The 19,501-nt window shown below is 35.8% G+C and overlaps 1 protein-coding gene across 1 annotated transcript in view; it reads left to right on the top strand.

Moving 5' to 3' along the window:
* The first annotated feature begins 3,055 nt into the window (after positions 1-3,055).
* Positions 3,056-19,501, top strand: part of LOC120881450 (phospholipid scramblase 2-like) — an 83,418-nt gene continuing 66,972 nt past the window's right edge. Inside the window, exons 1-3 of the mRNA XM_040265154.1 lie at positions 3,056-3,148; positions 4,390-4,432; positions 14,561-14,781. Of these exons, the coding sequence (XP_040121088.1) occupies positions 3,056-3,148; positions 4,390-4,432; positions 14,561-14,781 (357 nt within the window). The remainder of the gene's footprint in view (positions 3,149-4,389; positions 4,433-14,560; positions 14,782-19,501) is intronic.

The raw sequence follows: 19,501 nt of genomic DNA, 5'->3' as shown, positions 1-19,501 counted from the left end.
ATTGGAAAGAAAGAAGTAAAACTTTTTCTATTTGTAGATGGTATTAACAGAAAATCCAAAGGGCTCCACTAAAGCAAAATTAGAATTAAGTAAGTTCAGTAAAGCTGAATTACTTAACATAATTGAATCAAATCAATTTCAGTTGCATAAAACTGCAGTGAATTGTACTAAGGAATAAGAAGATAATTGTATTTACAATAGCATCAAAAAATAGGATACTTAGGAATAGTTTTTTTTTAAAGATGTACAAAGTTCTGAAAATCAGAAAATATTATTGAAAGAAATGAAAAAGATCTAAATGAATGGAAATACATCTAATGTTTATTGATAGGAAGTATTGATATTATTAGAATGACAATACTCCCTAATACAATCAACGGATTCTATGAATCTCAGAATCACAGGTAGCTTTTTTGTATATACTGACAAAATTACCCTAAAATGTATGTGGAAACTCAAGGGATCCATAATACGCAGAGCAATCTGGACAAGGAACAAAGTTGAAGGACTCATTCTTCTACATTTCTAAACGTACTACAAACTAAAGTAATTAAGACACTGTAACTGACTTAAGGTGGGCATATGTATCAGTGGAACAGAATGAGAGTCCAGAAAAACACCCTCATGTTGATGGCCAGCTGATTTTCAACAAGGATGCCAAAACAATAGGGGAAAACATCTTCAACAAATAGTGCTGGAACCACTAGATATTCCTATGTACAAGAAAAAGTTGGACTTCTACCTCACAGTATACACAAAATTTAACTCAAGGGATGAAAGATCCAAATGTAAGAGCTAAAACACTATTAGAAAAACCAGAGGAATAAATCATTCTGATTTTGGATTAGTAAGTGATCTCTTAAATATGACAGCTATAGTACAAGCAAATGACATCAAAAATTTTGTACTACATCAAAATTATAAACTTTTGTGCTTAGTGGACATCCTCAAGAAAGTTAAAGACAACCTACAAAATGGGAGAAAATATTTGCAAATCTTATGTTTTATAATGGGATTTAAAAACTGTCACAGTTCAACAATAAAAATACAAGTATTCAATAACATAAGGAAAAAATGCATAAGAATTTGGAGAGTTCTTCAAAGAAGATATACAAGAGGCCAATAACACCTGAAAAGTTGCTCATCAACATTAGTTCAGTTCAGTTCAGTTCAGTTCAGTCGCTCAGTCATGTCCGATTCTTTGCAACCCCATGAATTGCAGCACACCAGGCCTCCCTGCCCATCACCAACTCCCGGAGTTCACTCAAACTCACGTCCATCAAGTCAGTGATGCCATCCAGCCATCTCATCCTCTGTCGTCCCCTCCTCCTGCCCCCAGTCCCTCCCAGCATCAGAGTCTTTTCCAATGAGTCAACTCTTCACACGAGGTGGCCAGAGTACTAGAGTTTCAGCTTTAGCATCATTCCTTCAATATTAGTTCAATTCAGTTCAGTTCAGTCACTCAGTCATGTCCGACTCTTTGCGACCCCATGAGTTGCAGCACACCAGGCCTCCCTGTCCATCACCAACTCCCGGAGTTCACTCAAACTCACGTCCATCGAGTCAGTGATGCCATCCAGCCATCTCATCCTCGGTCGTCCCCTTCTCCTCCTGCCCCCAATCCCTCCCAGCATTAGAGACTTTTCCAATGAGTCAACTCTTCATATCAGGTGGCCAAAGTACTGGAGTTTCAGCTTTAGCATCATTCCTTCCAAAGAAATACCAGGGCTGATCTCCTTCAGAATGGACTGGTTGGATCTCCTGGCAGTCCAAGGGACTCTCAAGAGTCTTCTCCAACACCACAGTTCAAAAGCATCAATTCTTTGGCGCTGAGCCTTCTTCACAGTCCAACTCTCACATCCATACATGACTACTGGAAAAACCATAGCCTTGACTAGATGGACCTTAGTCGGCAAAGTAATGTCTCTGCTTTTGAATATGCTATCTAGGTTGGTCATAAATTTTCTTCCAAGGAGTAAACATCTACACACCTCCAAATTTAAACATATAGCTACTACGTGACCCAATTAAACTAAAAAAAAAGAAGAAGAAGAAGAAAGAACATAGCTCTTCAATTTGCATTTTCCTCTTTTCCTAGGATCCTTTCTTCACTTCTCTTTACGTCAACTCTCATTTCATAGCCTAATTCTTTAGACTGAAACCTATTATTTAAAACTCACTTTTGTTTTCAGTAATATTTTTCCAAAATACCTCTTTCTCTCACTACAACTGATAGTCATGTCTTACATTAATTTTGTGATGTCTTGTTTATTTTTTAACATATCGATACCTGAGAGTAAAACATATACTTGCCCCAAAACAAAGTAAGTAAATTGTTCAATACTTTTAATGTGTTTATCATCACTATTAGAATCATTTTTTAAAACTTTGAGCTGGAAGCATGGGTTTGTAAATTTATTTCAAAAATTTAATCCTGATGCAAGCTGAAGAAAATACAGAGAATAATGAGAAGTTAATAAATGCCAATTAGAAAATTTTGGCTCCATATATATTTGTTCTGTTTGTTAGGATCATGGCACTAGAGTTAGCACCCCAAACCTCATTTTTAAATAGCTTTTCTGGTCTTTATGCAGGATAAAATGTTTTCATGTCCACCATAACATATCCCTCAACAGTGGAGGGGAAATGTTTATCCAGTCACTGTCAAATGATTCTGAGCCTAAAGATTTAATTCTATTTAAATAGATCAAGGCCACATAGGAATATGTATAACAATTTACACTCAGTTTATTACTCTTGTATTAACTGGGGACTTCTTGTAGTCCTGAGGTTCCTTTTTTTTTTTTTTTTCCCCTTGAGAGATAGACTCTGTAAATAAAACCATAAATATTTCAATTGAGAACACTTTAAAAAAATATGGATGATGTTCACCATTTAATTTAATGCTTACCATTAAGTGAAGAAAAACTAAACCTGAATTGAGGTTGATTCCTGTCTCTAACCATGTTAATGTTTCTGTAATGTTAGATTTTGAAGACAAAAGGAGAAACCTTTCCAATCTGTCACAGTCTTGAGTAGTTATATAATCTAGATTATGGCTTTTTGTAATATACAACCCAGGACACATTGGATGCAAACACCAGGGTCAACAGCCAACTGTCCACCTGGATTGGAATATTTGACTCAGGTAAAATAATGTGTTTCTTAATTTAGTTGATGGAAAATAATATGAAGTTAGATAGTTTCAAAATATTATTTGTTACTGGAAAATATTTTTACTATACATTAAAATACTACACTTGTAACTTCAAAAATTTTACATTTTATTTAATTTTAGTTTCTGATTGAGGCAGTAAACATAATTTAAATACAGTCATTTCTTTGGAGAAAGAAATGGCAACCCACTCCAGTATTCCTGCCAGGAAAATCCCATGGACAGAGGGTCCTGGCAGGCTACAATCCATGGGGTTGCAAAGAGTTGGACATGACTGAGTGACTGAGCACATCCCTCGGCATCTATGGGGAACTGGTTTCAGGACCAGCCTGGCAGATACCAAAACCACAAGGTTCTCAAGTCCCAGAGCCCACCCTCTGAATATGTGGTTTGGTGTCCACAGATACAACCAACTGTGGATCATAAACAGGGCATGGTCAGAGGTTACCTGAATCTGCAGATGTAGAACCAAGAACTGTATGCTGACTATATAGTTACTCAAAAGAATCTGCTTATAAGCAGACCCTAACAGTTCAGACAATGTCTCTTAAGGCCCAACTATGGTAATACATTGTTTTTAATAAATTTATCATCTGGGAAACTTATTTACAAGGCAACCCACTCCAGTACTCTTGCCTGGAGAATCCCATGGAAGGAGGAGCCTGGTAGGTTACAGTCCATGGGGTCGCAAAGAGTCGGACACGACTGAGCAACAAACTACTACTACTTTTTCGCATGTTCCTTCTTAAAAAGGTTATTTACATTTTCAGTGCTTAATTGTAAATTTGTTGCAAACACTAATAAAAATCTAATGTCATTTTTTAATATGGGCAAAAACTACAATAAACTTTTTACTTTAAATCGCAATACAGATATTTCTCTCTGAATTTCAAAAATATATTTAATAAAATTATTTAAAAATTTTTGTAAACAATAATGTTGAGACATTAACAATAGAGCAAAGAGAATACACTTTATAGATTATCTGATAATATTTTGTCATTTCCTTTTTCTATGGTAAAAAAATATTAAAACTTCACACTTAGACTCGTATAAAGGTATGATATTTGACAGAAAAAAATGAGAACTCTTGATAATGAATCAATTACTTTAAATATCTTAAATGTAAGTATGAATGTATATAAGTATTGTTATATGCTTTAAATTTAGTTTGATTACTCCATTCCACATATGTTTATTTTCTACTGTAATAGATAAATCACTTATTCGTGTGTCAACGTTTTGATCTTCTGGAAGGTATGTACCAAATGCACTGATATATTAATTCTTAAATATGTAATTTGTTTTGCTGTAGACCTACCAATCCCTATAAATTAAAGTGCTTCTTTTGTCTGAAGAAAACTAAACCTTGAAATATATGGAGATTGTATAGAAGATTTTGAGATGATGCAAACATGAATGTGATCATAGTCTTCTCATGGGAAGAGAGGCAGAAAGATATTGGCTCCAGATTATAACTGAAAATTCTAGTCTGCATTAGTATTACTAAGAGCAGGTCCATTTCCTGAAAACATTCACCCATCCTGAATTTCCTTAAGATAGGTATTTGAGAGAAGCAATGATTTCAAATTCTTCAGAAGTTCTGAATAGAAACAGGATGCAAGTAAAGTAATGGGGAGTCCAATCCACTCCTTAGTCTGAGAAATTAAACTGTCCTTTAGAATGCAACTGTTTACCTTTATCTCAACTTAATACCAAGATACATTGCTAAGTATAAAAAGCAGTTAGAAAGTAGTGCATGTTGTAGTTTGTGAGTGTGTGTGTATATAAAATACATTTAGTCTTTGCATATGTTTAAGATTTCTCTAGAAGAATGCATATGAAATTGGAGAAAGGAGAAGGAATACAATAAGCCTAGAAGGAAGAATTATTTTAAATGTTATGTTCTTTGCATTTTTGAATTTGTGCCATGCATATGTAATTTCTAATCATAAAAGGAAATGAAATTTAAAAGGAAGTCAGAAGTTTTTTTTTCATAAATTTTGAGTTATAGTCTATCTGTGAATGTTAAATCAAAATGAATACATTCTAAATATGTTGGTACAATATGAAGACATAATTATGTTCATTTTTATGGATTATGTTCACTTTTTAATGGTTAGTGGGAAAATATTGTAACTAAGTTTCACAGGTCGATATTAAAACAAAATGTTAAATGTATATTAGAGCAACATATATTCATTATACATATATTCACTAAAGAGCATTTAAAATTAAGAAAAGCAGAAGATAACCATCTATGCAAAACTACTGATAAAGCTCTTCTGAAGCCTTTTAAAAAATATTCCTTTGATGAGGCTTTTTGAAATCATTTTTAGTCATTGTCCATGAAATAAAAGATATTGAATATAGTTCCCTGTGCTATACAGGAAGATCTTGTTTTCCTGTTTTATGTATAGTAGTATAAATGTGTTATAATTCCAAACTCCTAGTTTATCTCTCCCCACGTCCCTGCCCTGCTTTCGATTTAGGTAACCATAATTTCATTTTCTATGTCTTTGAATCTAGTTTTGTTTTGTAAATAAGTTCATTTGTATCATTTTTTAGATTCCACATATTCAGATATCATATCAAGTGATATCATATATTATTTGTGTTTATCTGAATAGCTTCACTTAATATGATTATGTCTATCCATGTTACTGCAAATGGCATTTTATGGCTGAGTAGTATTTCTGTTGTATATATACACCACATCATCTTCATTCAGTCATCTACTGATATACATTTAGGTTTGCTTCCGTGTTGTGACTATTGTAAATAGTGCTGCTATGAACACCAAGGTGTATGTATCTTTTCAAATAGAGTTTTCTCCAAATGTATGTCCAGGAGTGGCATTGCAGGATGATTTGGTGCTAGTTTTAGTTTTTTAAGGAGCTCTTAAAGTGGCTCTACCAATTTACATTTCCACAAACAATTTAGGAAGGTTCCCTTTTTTTCCACACCCTCTCCATTTGTCATTGTAGACTTTCTAATGATGGCTACTCTGACTAGTGTGAGGTGACACTTCATTGTGGTTTTGATTTACATCTCTCTACTAATTAGTGATGCTGAGTTCTCTACAGACATATGCCCAGGAGTGAGACTGCAAGATCATATAGTAAGGAACTATTTTTAGCTTTGTAAGGAACCAACAAAATGTTCTCCATAGTGGCTGTACCAATTTACACCCTGACCAATAATGTAAGAGGGTTTCTCTTTTCCACACCTTCTCCAGAATTTATCATTTATAGACGTTTGAATGCTTGCCATTCTGACAGGTGTGAGATGATACCTCATTGTAGTTCTGTTTGCATTTCTCTAATAATTAGTGATATTGAACATCTTTTCATGTGCCTATTAGCCATCTGTATGTCTCTTTCAGAGAAATGATTATATAGATCTTCAGCCCCTTTTTAACTGAGTTGTGTTCTTTTTGACATTTAGCTGTATAAGCCATTCATATATTTTGGAAATTTAATCCCTTGTCAGTAGCATCATTTGCAAATATTTTCTCCCAGTCCTTAGGTTGTCTTTCCATTTTGCTTATTGCTTCCTTAGCTGTGAAGAAAGCAGATACAAAAAATTCTTACTACAATTTATGTCAAAGAGGGTTCGGCCTATGTTTTCCTCTAGGAGTTTTATGGTATCCAATCTTACATTTAGGTCTTTTGTCTATTTTGAGTTTATTTTTGTATATGGTGTTAAAGAATATTTTAATTTCATTCCTTTACATATAGCTGTTCAGTTTTATCAACATCATTTATTGAAAATACTGTCTTTTTTTCCATTGTATATATTTACCTTCTTTGTTACAGATTAACTGACTGTGTCAGTTTATTTCTGGGCTTTCCATCCTGTTGCATTGATGTATATGTCTGTTTTTGTGCTACACTGCTTTGAATACAATAGCTTTGCAATATAGTTTGAAATCAGGGAGTTTGATTCCTCCAACTCCATTCTTCTTTCCCAAAATTGTTTTAGTTATTTGAGGTAATTTTTGTTTTCATACAAATTTTGAGATTTTATTTTTGTTCTAGTTGTGTGGGGAAAAAAATGCCATTGATATTTGATAGGGATTACACTGAATTTATAGTATAATCATTTTAACAATACTGCTTCTTCCAATACAAAACCACTGTATATATTTCCATCGTTTGTGTCATCTTTATTCCCTTCATCAGCATCTTAGTTTTCAGACTACAGGTCTTTTGTCTTCTTAGGTAGGTATGTGCCTAGGTATTTTATTCTTTCTGATGCTACAATAAATGGGATAATTTCCTTAAATTTTCTGTCTGACCTTTTGTTGTTAGTGTACAGAAGTGCAAAAGATGTCTGTAAATAAATTTTGTATTCTGCAACTTCAACAAATTCATTGTGAGCTCTAATAATTTTCTGGTAGCTTGCTTAGAATTTTCCCTATGTTTTCTCATCATGTTTTCAGCAAACAGTGATAGTTTTACTTCTTCTTTTCCAGTTTGGATTCCTTTTATTTCTTTTTCTTCTGTGATTGTCATGGCTAGGACCTCATAAATATGTTGAATGAAAGTGATGATAGTGCATTCTTGTCTTGTTCCTAATCTTAGAGGAAATGCTTTCACCTCTTTGCCACTGAATATGGTGGTAGCTGTGGATTTGTCACATATGGCATTTATCCCTGGTGCCTCATATGGTAAAGAATCTGCCTGCAATGCAGGATACTGAAAGGTTGTTGTTGAATGAAAAAAAGATGCCGGGATTCTTGGCCCCTGGAGGAGAAGAATTCAATCTGGGGCCAGAGACATGGCTTGATTGCTCAGAGCTTTTGTGTAATAAAGTTTTATTAAAGTATAAAGGAGATAGAGAAAGCTTCTGACATAGGCATCAGAAGGGGGCAGAAAAAATACCCCTCTGCTAGTCTTTAGCTGGACATTATATAGTCACTAGCAGTCTGTTAATGAAAGAAACAGAGAAGGCAATGGCAAACCACTCCAGTACTCTGCCTGGAAAATTCCATGGATGGAGGAGCCTGGTAGGCTGAAGTCCATGGGTTCACAAAGAGTTGGACACAACTGAGTGACTTCACTTTCACTTTTCCTTTCATGCGTTGGAGAAGGAAATGGTAACCACTCCAGTATTCTTGCCTGGAGAATCCCAGGGACAGGGGAGCCTGGCGGGCTGCCATCTATGGGGTCACACAGAGTCGGACATGACTGAAGTGACTTAGCAATGAAAGAAAAGAATGTCTTAAAACTCAGAATGGCACCAGGAAAGAAAAGAATGTCTTAAAACTCAGAATGGCACCAGGCTCCTCACCCATAAGATGCATTTTGGGATAATCTTGGCACCAAATGGTTTATCCTGGGCCATAAAATGATTGACTTGAGTCTTGAAGAAGGACAGATTACCATACAAATAGTTTCATTTACATAGATTAGGGGATCAATATCTGAGTATAACATGCTGTTTTGTCAAGTAGGTTCTGAGCCAGGAGGTGGAACCGACTTGAAGACAGAGTTTGGAGTAAATGCATAGTACGTTAGCATAGCTTAAGATAAACATTTACATAAGAGAAATGCATTGGTTATCTCTAGGTTTGAGAATAGTTAACTTCAGGTGAAACCAGGTGTCATTATGGCAGCACAGTATTTTAAGAGAAACCTCCTTTTAAAATTCTAATAGATGGAGAAATATACCATGTTCATGGATCAGAAGAATCAATATAGTGAAAATGAGTATACTACCCAAAGCAATCTATAGATTCAATGCAATGCCTATCAAGTTACCAACAGTATTTTTCACAGAGCTAGAACAAGTAATTTCACAATTTGTATGGAAATACAAAAAAACCCCTCGAATAGCCAAAGCAATCTTGAGAAAGAAGAATGGAACGGGAGGAATCAACCTGCCTGACTTCAGGCTCTACTACAAAGCCACAGTCATCAAGACAGTATGGTACTGGCACAAAGACAGAAATATAGATCAATGGAACAAAATAGAAAGCCCAGAGATAAATCCACACACCTATGGACACCTTATCTTTGACAAAGGAGGCAAGAATATACAATGGATTAAAGACAATCTCTTTAACAAGTGGTGCTGGGAAAACTGGTCAACCACTTGTAAAAGAATGAAACTAGAACACTTTCTAACACCATACACAAAAATAAACTCAAAATGGATTAAAGATCTAAACGTAAGACCAGAAATTATAAAACTCCTAGAGGAGAACATAGGCAAAACACTCTCCTGCATAAATCACAGCAGGACCCTCTATGACCCACCTCCCACAATATTGGAAATAAAAGCAAAAATAAACAAATGAGACCTAATTAAACTTAAAAGCTTCTGCACAACAAAGGAAACTATTAGCAAGGTGAAAAGACAGCCTTCGGAATGGAAGAAAATAATAGCAAATGAAGCAACTGACAAAGAACTAATCTCAAAATTATACAAGCAACTCCTGTAGCTCAATTCCAGAAAAATAAATGACCCAATAAAAAAATGGGCCAAAGAACTAAATAGAAATTTCTCCAAAGAAGACATACAGATGGCTAACAAACACATGAAAAGATGCTCAACATCACTCATTATCAGAAAAATGCAAATCAAAATCACAATGAGGTACCATCTCATGCCAGTCAGAATGGCTTCGATCCAAAAGTCTACAAACAATAAATGCTGGAGAGGGTGTGGAGAAAAGGGAACCCTCTTACACTGTTGGTGGGAATGCAGACTAGTACAGCCACCATGGAGAACAGTGTGGAGATTCCTTAAAAAACTGGAAATTGAACTGCCTTATGACCCAGCAATCCCACTGCTGGGCATACACACCAAGGAAACCAGAACTGAAAGAGACACATGTACCCCAATGTTCATCACAGCACTGTTTATAATAGCCAGGACATGGAAGCAACCTAGATGTCCATCAGCAGATGAATGGATAAGAAAGCTGTGGTACATATACACAATGGAGTATTACTCAGCCATTAAAAAGAATACATTTGAATCAGTTCTAATGAGGTGGATGAAACTGGAGCCTATTATACAGAGTGAAGTAAGCCAAAAAGAAAAACACCAATACAGTATACTTAATGCATATATATGGAATTTAGAAAGATGGTAATGATAACCCTGTATGCAAGACAGCAAAAGAGACACAGATGTATAAAACAGTCTTTTGTCTCTGTGGGACAGGGAGAGGGCGGGATGATTTGGGAGAATGGCATTGAAACATGTATAATATCATATAAGAAACTAATTGCCAGTCCAGGTTCAATGTAGGATACAGGATGCTTAGGGCCCGGTGCACTGGGATAACCCAGAGGGATGATATGGGGAGGGAGGTAGTAGGGGGGTTCAGGATGGGGAACACGTGTACACCCGTGGTGGATTCATGTTGATGTATGGCAAAACCAATACAATATTGTAAAGTAATTAGCTTCCAATTAAAATAAATAAATTTGTATAGAGAAGGGAAAAATCTTGTTAGCTTGTTTCCTCCTGTTGCTTAAGAGAGATAAAAATATCTGACACTTGCAGGCTATTTCCTCCGTTTGGAGATCCCTGACCTTCCTGCCTGTTACCCTCTCAATACCCAGGTTAGATCTCTGGATCAGGAAGATCCCTGGAGAAGGGAATAGCTACCCACTACAGTATTCTTTCCCTGGGAATTCCATGAACAGAGGAGCCTGGCAGGCTACAGTCTATAGAGTCACAAAGAGTTGGACATGACTTAGCAACTAACACTTTCACTTTCATATTCCCTCTATGCCCACTTTCTGAAGAATGTTTATAATAAATGGATATTTATTTTATTGAAAGCATCTTCTGCCTCTATTGAGATGATCATGTGAGTTTTATTTTTCAATTTATTAATGTGGTGTATCACATATAACAAGCTGCAGATATTGAAAAATCATTGCAAACTTGGGGTAAAACCCACATGATTGTGGTGTATGATCTTCTTAATGTATTGCTGGAATCAGTTTGCCAGTATTTTGTTGATGATTTTGTATCTATATTTATCAGTGATACCTGTAATTTTTTTTTTGTGTGTGATATCTTTGGTATGAGGGTGATTGTGGCCTTTTAGAGTGATTTCAAAAGTGTTCATTTCTCTGCAGTTTTTTTGGATTAATTTCAGAATTAGTTAAATCTTCTCTAAATGTTTGGTAGAATTCACCTGTGTAGCCATCTGGTCTTGAATTTTGTTTATTGGGAGTTTTAAATTACTGATTCAATATTTTCTATTCCTTCTTGGTTCAGTCTGAGATTGTATCTTTCTGAGAATTTGTCCATTTCTCCTAGAGTATCCATTTTATTGGCATATAGTTGCTTATACTAGTCTTTCTAATCCTTTGTATTTCAGTGATTTAGGGTGTAACTTATTCATTTCTGATTTTACTGATTTGAGCCTTTTTTTTTTTTTTTTTGGATGAGTCTGGTTAAAGGCTTACCAATTATCTTTTTTAAGAACCAGCTTTTAGTTTCATTGATTTTTTTCTGTTGCTTTTCAATCTTTTCTATTTCTGCTTTTATATTTATGATTCCTTTCCTTATACTAACTTTGGGTTTTGTTTGTTATTCTTTCTCTAGTTGCTTTAGGCATAACGTTAGGTTGTTTATTTGAGATTTTTCTCATTTCCTTAGGTGAGATTTTAAAGTTATAAACTGGCCTCTCAGAAATACTTTTGTTGCATCCCATAGATTTGGATTGTTGTATTTTCATTTATCACTAGGTATTTTTTAAATTTCCTCTTTGATTTCTTCATTAATCCACTGAATGATTAGTAGCATATCATTTAGCCTCCATGGGTTTGTCTTTTTTGTGTTGTTTTTTATTTTTTTCCCCTTGTAGTTGATTTCTAGCCTCATATTGTTGTGGAAAGAAGAGATCCTTCATATGGTTTCAATTTTCTTGAAATTATGAAATGTTGCTTAGTGGCCCATCTTGTGATTTACCCTGGATAATGCTCCATGTGCACTTGAAAAGAATGTGTATTCTGCTGCTTTTGGCAGCAGAATTTTGGAATGCTCAGTTAAATCTGTCTGGTCTAGTGTGTCATTTAAAGCCTCTGTTTTTTACTGATTTTTCTGTCTGGATGATCTGTTCATTGATGTAAGTGGGATGCTAAAGTTCCCCAAATTATTATAACTGTTCATACCAGACCACCTGACCTGCCTCTTGAGAAATCTGTACGCAGGTCAGGAAGCAACAGTTAGAACTAGACATGGAACAACAGACTGGTTCCAAATAGGAAAAGGAGTATGTCAAGGCTGTATATTGTCACCCTGCTTATTTCACTTCTATGCAGAGTACATCATGAGAAACGCTGGACTGGAAGAAGCACAAGCTGGAATCAAGATTGCCGGGAGAAACATCAATGACCTCAGATATGCAGATGACACCACCCTTATGGCAGAAAGTGAAGAGGAGCTAAAAAGCCTCTTGATGAAAGTGAAAGTGGAGAGTGAAAAAGTTGGCTTAAAGCTCAACATTCAGAGACAAAGATAATGGCATCCAGTCCCATCACTTCATGGGAAATATATGGGGAAACAGTGGAAACAGAGTCAGACTTTATTTTGGGGGGGTCTCCAAAATCACTGCAGATGGTGATAGCAGCCATGAAATTAAAAGACGCTTACTCCTTCGAAGAAAAGTTATGACCAACCTAGATAGCATATTCAAAAGCAGAGACATTACTTTGCCGACTAAGGTTCGTCTAGTCAAGGCTATGGTTTTTCCTGTGGTCATGTATGGATGTGAGAGTTGGACTGTGAAGAAGGCTCAGTGCCGAAGAACTGATGCTTTTGAACTGTGGTGTTGGAGAAGACTCTTGAGAGTCCCTTGGACTGCCAGGAGATCCAACCAGTCCATTCTGAAGGAGATCAGCCCTGGGATTTCTTTGGAAGGAATGATGTTAAAGCTGAAACTCCAGTAGTTTGGCCACCTGACGTGAAGAGTTGACTCATTGGAAAAGACTCTGATGCTGGGAAGGATTGGAGTCAGGAGGAGAAGGGGACGACAGAGGATGAGATGGCTGGATGGCATCACTGGCTTGATGGGCCTGAGTCTGAGTGAACTCCAGGTTGGTGATGGACAGGGAAGCCTGGTGTGTTACGATTCATGGGGTCACAAAGAGTTGGACACGACTGAGCAACTGAACTGAACTGTTCATTTCTCCTTTTATGTCTGTTAATATTTGCCTTATATACTGAGGTACTTCTATGTTGGCTGCATACATATTTACAATATTTTCTTCTTGAATTGATTCCTTGATTATTATGTATCATCCTTCTTTGTCTCTTCTAACAGTGTTTAAAGTCTATTTTGTCTGATATAAGTATTGATTGCTATTTCAGTATTCCTTTGATTTCTATTTCTGTGGAATACCTTTTTCCATCCCGTCACTTTCAATCTGTATGTGTCTCTACATCTGAAAGGAGTCATTTTTAGGTAGAAAATATATGAGTCCTCCTGGTTTTGTATCCATTCAACCAGTCTAGGTCTATTTGTTGAAGCATTCAGTCCACTTACACTTAAGGTAATCATTGATGAATATGTTCCTAACGACATTCTTTCAGTTGTCTTGGATTTGTAGATCTTTTTCTTCATTTTCTCTTTTGTTCTCTTGTGATTTGATGACTATCTTTAGTACTGTGTTTGGAGTTTCTTTTTCTTTTCTGAGTGTATATCTATTAAAGATTATTGTTTTGCAGTTACCATGGTGAAACACAGCATTTTAAATAGATACCCAATAATTCTCAAGAAGGGATAATACATATTACCTTTCATTGTTAAACATTTACTTTGCTTCCATTTTATTTTTTCTAAGTTGTGTAGCAGTGAATATTTGGTACAGAGAGCGATTTTTAAATTTTTAGAAATTTTTGTGTGATCATAGGAGTAAGATTATTAGGACAAAAGATAATATTTCCATTTTCTTGCAAAAAAAAAAAAAAAGGTGAATTCATTATCTTATGTGGATGATATACGAGAGTGCTCACTGTCTCCCCTAATTTAAGTGAAATATTTTTGCTTGGTTTCTATTAGCCAGATTGAAGACTAATAAAGTCATTTTCATGACCTATAGGAAGGAAAACTGGAGAGGATCAATTTTTTTTAAGTAACTCAAAGCCTATAGTTACAGGTTAATTTCCCTGAACTTCAAAAATGAAATGCTATGCATGGAATTTTAGCATGAAAGGAACCAGAGAACAGCTACCATTTCTTTTATTTTTCTATATGGGGAAACTAAGAAAGTAGTGAAGAACATTCCTTAAAGCCAAGGGGTTTCTTACTCAACATTATGCAACTTATATGTATTTGAACATAATTTGGTATGCAGTGTATACAAATCATATAAGTATTATTCATAATCACCATTTTATTTCATTCTTTAGTATTCGGTCCCTTTGAATCTAATAAAACATATGATGTCATGAATAATCAAGGACAACGACTTTACTTTGCAGAAGAGAAAAGTAATTGTTTCATCAGACACCTCTGTGGACCTTCAAGGCCTTTTACCATGACAATTTATGATAATGTAGGATGTGATGTCATTACTCTGCATAAAGCTCTAAGATGGAGCTGTTGCTGGAGTAACTGCTGCCTACAAAAGGTCAGTAAATATTATTTCTACAATGTGATTCAAATGTATTTGAGTTCCTTCAAAAAAGCCTCAACACTGGGAAGTATGTTAAAATTAAAACATTGGGACAAAGGATAATCTGGAATGAAATATGTGAGAGAGAGTATTATATAATATCTCATACTTTCAGAATAAGACCCATGTGTAACACTGTAAATATTTTTCCGGCAATGAAAGTTAAAAGAAATTTAGATTTTTAGAAGTTTTCTATTGTAAAATATCATTGTGACTTTTTTCCAAACTTTAAACATCTTATTTTGTATTGGGGTATAGCTGGTTAACAATTTTGTGGTAGTTTTAGGTAAACAGTGAAGGGACTCAGCCATTTATATACATGTATCTATTCTCCCCTAAACCTCTCTCCCATCCAGGCTGGCATATAACATTGAGCAGAATTTCATGTGCTATGCAATAGCCCTTGTTGGTTACCCATTTAAAATATAGCAGTGTGTAGTGTGTACATGTGGGGAAGGAAATGGCAACCCACTCCAGTATTCTTGCCTAGAGAATTTCATGGACAGAAGAGCCTGATGGGCTGCTGTCCATAGGGTTGCACAGAGTCGGACATGACTGAAGCGATTTAGCATGCATGTATGCATTAGAGGAGGAAATGGCGACCCACTCCAGTATTCTTGCCTGGAAAATCCCAGTGACAGAGGAGCCTGGTGGGCTGCTGTCTATGGGGTCGCACAGAGTTGGATGCGACTGAAGCGACTTAGCAGCAGCAGCAGCAGTGTGTACATGATCTTCCCAAAATGCTAACTATCCCTTCCCCCTGGCAACCATAAATCATTTTCTAAGAGAGTCTCTTTCTGTTTTGTAAGTTCATTTATATCATTTCTTTTTAGATTCCACATATAAGGAGTGTCATAAGATATTTCTCCTTCTCTGTCTGACTTCACTCAATATGATAGTCTCTAGGACCATCCATGTTGCTGCAAACGGCATTATTTCATTCTTTTTAATGGCTGAGCAATATTCAGTTGTATATATGTACCACATCTTCTTTATCCATTCCTCTGTTTATGGGCATTTAGGTTGCTTCCATGTCTTGGCTATTGTAAAGAGTGCTACAATGAACACTGGGGTGCATGTATCCTTTTGGATAATGTTTATCTCCAGATGTATGCCCAGGAGTGGAACTGCAAGGTCATAGGGTAGCTGTTTTTAGTTTTCTAAGGATCTTCCATACTATTCTCCATATTGCATTTCCCTGTGTGTATTTATTAGCTACTGAATATATAGTATTTAAATCTTTTGCCCTTCCTAAAATAAGCCAGTTCATCTTACTGAGTTATAAGCATTCTTTAGACAGTGTGAATACAAACCTTTTCTCAGATATGTGCATTGCCAATATTGTACCCAGGATTATGGCTTGGCTTTTCATTTTATCACCCTTGGAAAAAAGGAGGGTTTCAATTTTGATAAAATCTAATTTATCATATATATTCTTTTATAGTCCATGCCTTTAAGAAATAACCTAAAAAAAATTTGCCTATCACAAAATAGCAAAGACTTCCTTATATTTCTTCCAGAAATTATATATTTAGGTCTAGTTCCATTTGAAGTTAATTTTTTGTACCTGTGCGGGAACAGCTGAGATTTCTTTTTTATTATTTAATGTCCAATTGTTTGAACACTATGTTTTGAAAAAAGACTACTCTTACCATAGAATTGTCTTTTATATCTTTGAAAATAAATTGTCAATATATGTGTGTACCTTTTTCTGGAATCTGCTCTCTTCCACTGTTCCACTGATCTGTTGTTGTTATTGTTTAGTCACTAAGTCATGTTCAATTCTTTGTGACCCCACGGACTGCAGCATGCCAGGCTTCCTTGTCCTTCACTAACTCCCAGGGTTTACACTGATCTATACATATAGCTATATACAGATATGTCCCCTTATGCCAATACTACATTGTACTGAGTACCTAGCTTTAAAGTCTTAATACTAGCCAGTATGAGCATTCTAATTTTAGTTTGCTTTTTTAAAATTGTTTGATTCTGTTAAGTACTTTGCATTTTCATATAAGTTTCAAAAGAATATTTTATATTACTTGAAACTTCATGCCAAGGTAATGATTTGGATGGCATTGAATCTATTTGTTAATTTTGGGAAATAGTGGTTTATTTGGCTCCCCAGGTGGGCTCAGTTGTAAAGAATGAAGGAGGTACAGGAAACACAGTTTCAATCCCTGGGTCAGGAAGATCCCCTGGAGTAGGAAATTGCAAACCACTCCAGTATTCTTGCCTGGAATATTCTGTGGACAGAGGAGTCTGAAGGGGTACAGTCCATGGGGTCGCAAAGAGTTGGACAAAACTGAGCCATTGAGCATGATTTATTTTACTTATTTATTTATTTTAATTTTTGGTTGTGCTGGATCTTAGTTGCTGTGTGTGGGCTTTCTCTAGTTGTGTAGAGCAAGGGCTACTCTTTAGTTGTGGTGCATGGGCGTCTCATTGCAATGGCTTCTCTTGTTGCATAGCACAGGCTCTAGACTCATGGGTTTTAGTAGTTGCAGCATGCAGGCTCAGTAGTTGTGGCACATGGGCTTAGTTGCTCCACAGCATATGGAATCTTCCTGGACGAGAGACTGAACCAGTCTCTCCTACACTGGCAGGCAGATTCTTATCCACCGTGCCAGCAGGGAAGTTCAGGAAGTGATTTTTTACTAATACAATATCTTTGCTTGATGACTATGGTATATTTCTCCTTAGATTTAGGTCTTCTTTAATAACTCCTGGTAGTTATTTTCAGTACATAGTCTTATAAGTACCCTATTAGGACTAAATGAAAGTATTTCATATTTTTAAATACAATTAAGTGAACGTGAAAGTCGCTCAGTCGTGTCCGACTCTTTGCGAGCCCATGGACAATAAAGTCCAAGGAATTCTCCAGGACAGAATACTGGAGTGGGTAGCCTTTCCCTTCTCCAAGGGATCTTCCCAACCTAGGGATCAAACCCAGGTCTCCCACACTGCAGGCAGATTCTTTACCAGCTGAGCTACAAGGAAGATACAATTAAAAATATATTCAAATTAAATATTTCATTTGTGTTGCTCACATATAGAAAAACAATTGAGCCTTGATTATTGATCCCTTACCCTTTGACAGCCAAAAATCACTTATGAGTTCTATCAGGAATTTATATATTCCTTAAGGTTTTCTCCAAGTACTTAATAAGAAAATAAAGCTTTACTTCTGCTTTTCTTATCTGTATGCTTTTTATTTATATGTGTGTATGTATAAATGTCACGTTTATTTATTGTCAACTTTCTAGTTGAGAAACCTATTATAATATTGAACATAAGTAAGAAAGGATAGTCTTGCCTTTTGTACTGATTTTTAAGATCTAATCTTTATCATTAAGTATGACATTCTTCTGTAGTTTTTTTACATATAAAATTCTTTGTTTCATATACTTTCTTGGGTTAAGGAACCTCTCATTTATTCTTAGTTTTCTGAGTTTATATCATAAGTAAATTTTGTATTTTGTCAAATATTTTTCCACATCTACTCATTTGATTATGACTTTTCTCTTTTAATCTGTGACTATGTAAACTGCATCAATGATCTTTTTAAATGTTAAATCAACTTGACATTCTTGAGGTAAATTGCACTTGTACACATTTGTTATTCTTTTTATATATTTCTGGAATCACTTTGCTAATAGTTTGTGTTTATGTATATGATATATATGCCTGTATTATTCCTTTAAGTTTTTGTGTGGCTGCGGAATCAGGATAATGTTGGTTTCATAAATAAAGTTGGAACTATTCCTTGTTTTTTTCTGAAAAAGCTTGTGTAGGATTTGTATTATTATCTTACTTAATATTTTATTATGTTCTTTCAGTTCAGTTTAGTTGCTCAGTCATGTCCGACTCTTTGCAACACCATGAACTGCAGCACGTCAGGCCCCCCTGTCCATCACCAACTCCTGGAGTCCACCCAAACCCATGTCCATTGAGTCAGTGATGCCATCCTACCATCTCATCCTCTGTCGTCCCCCTTCTCCTCCTGCCCTCAATCTTTCCCAGCATCAGGGTCTTTTCCAATGAGTCAGCTCTTTGCATCAGGTGGCCAAGGTATTGGAATTTCAGCTTCAACATCATTCCTTCCAATGAACACCGAGGACTGATCTCCTTTAGGATGGACTGGTTGGATCTCCTTGCAGTCCAAGGGACTCTCAAGAGTATTCTCCAACACCACCGTTCAAAAGCATCAATTCTTTGGCACTCAGCTTTCTTCACAGTCCAACTCTCACATCCATAAATGACCACTGGAAAAACCATAGCCTTGACTAGACGGACCTTTGTTGGCAAAGTAATGTCTCTGCTTTTCAATATGCTATCTAGGTTGGTCATAACTTTCCTTCCAAAGAGTAAGCATCTTTTAATTTCATGGCTGAAGTCACCATCCACAGTGATTTTGGAGCCCAGAAAAATAAAGTCAGCCACTGTTTCCCCATCTATTTCCCATAAAGTGATGGGACCGGATGCCATGATGTTCATTTTCTGAATGTTGAGCTTTAAGCCAATGTTTTCACTCTCCTCTTTCAACTTCATCAAGAGGCTCTTTAGTTCTTCTTCACTTTCTGCCATAAGGGTTGTGTCTGTAGTGAAGCTATTTCAGTCTGTAACAGTGGGTGTGAGAAGGATTTTCAACTTATATTCAAAACTTGTTTAATAT

This window comes from Oryx dammah, unplaced genomic scaffold (assembly GCF_014754425.2).
Source record: "Oryx dammah isolate SB20612 unplaced genomic scaffold, SCBI_Odam_1.1 HiC_scaffold_2, whole genome shotgun sequence".
Classification (NCBI taxonomy): Eukaryota; Metazoa; Chordata; class Mammalia; order Artiodactyla; family Bovidae; genus Oryx; species Oryx dammah.
The sequence above is the reverse complement of the archived record's forward strand: the minus strand, read 5'-3'. Positions and strand labels throughout refer to the sequence as shown.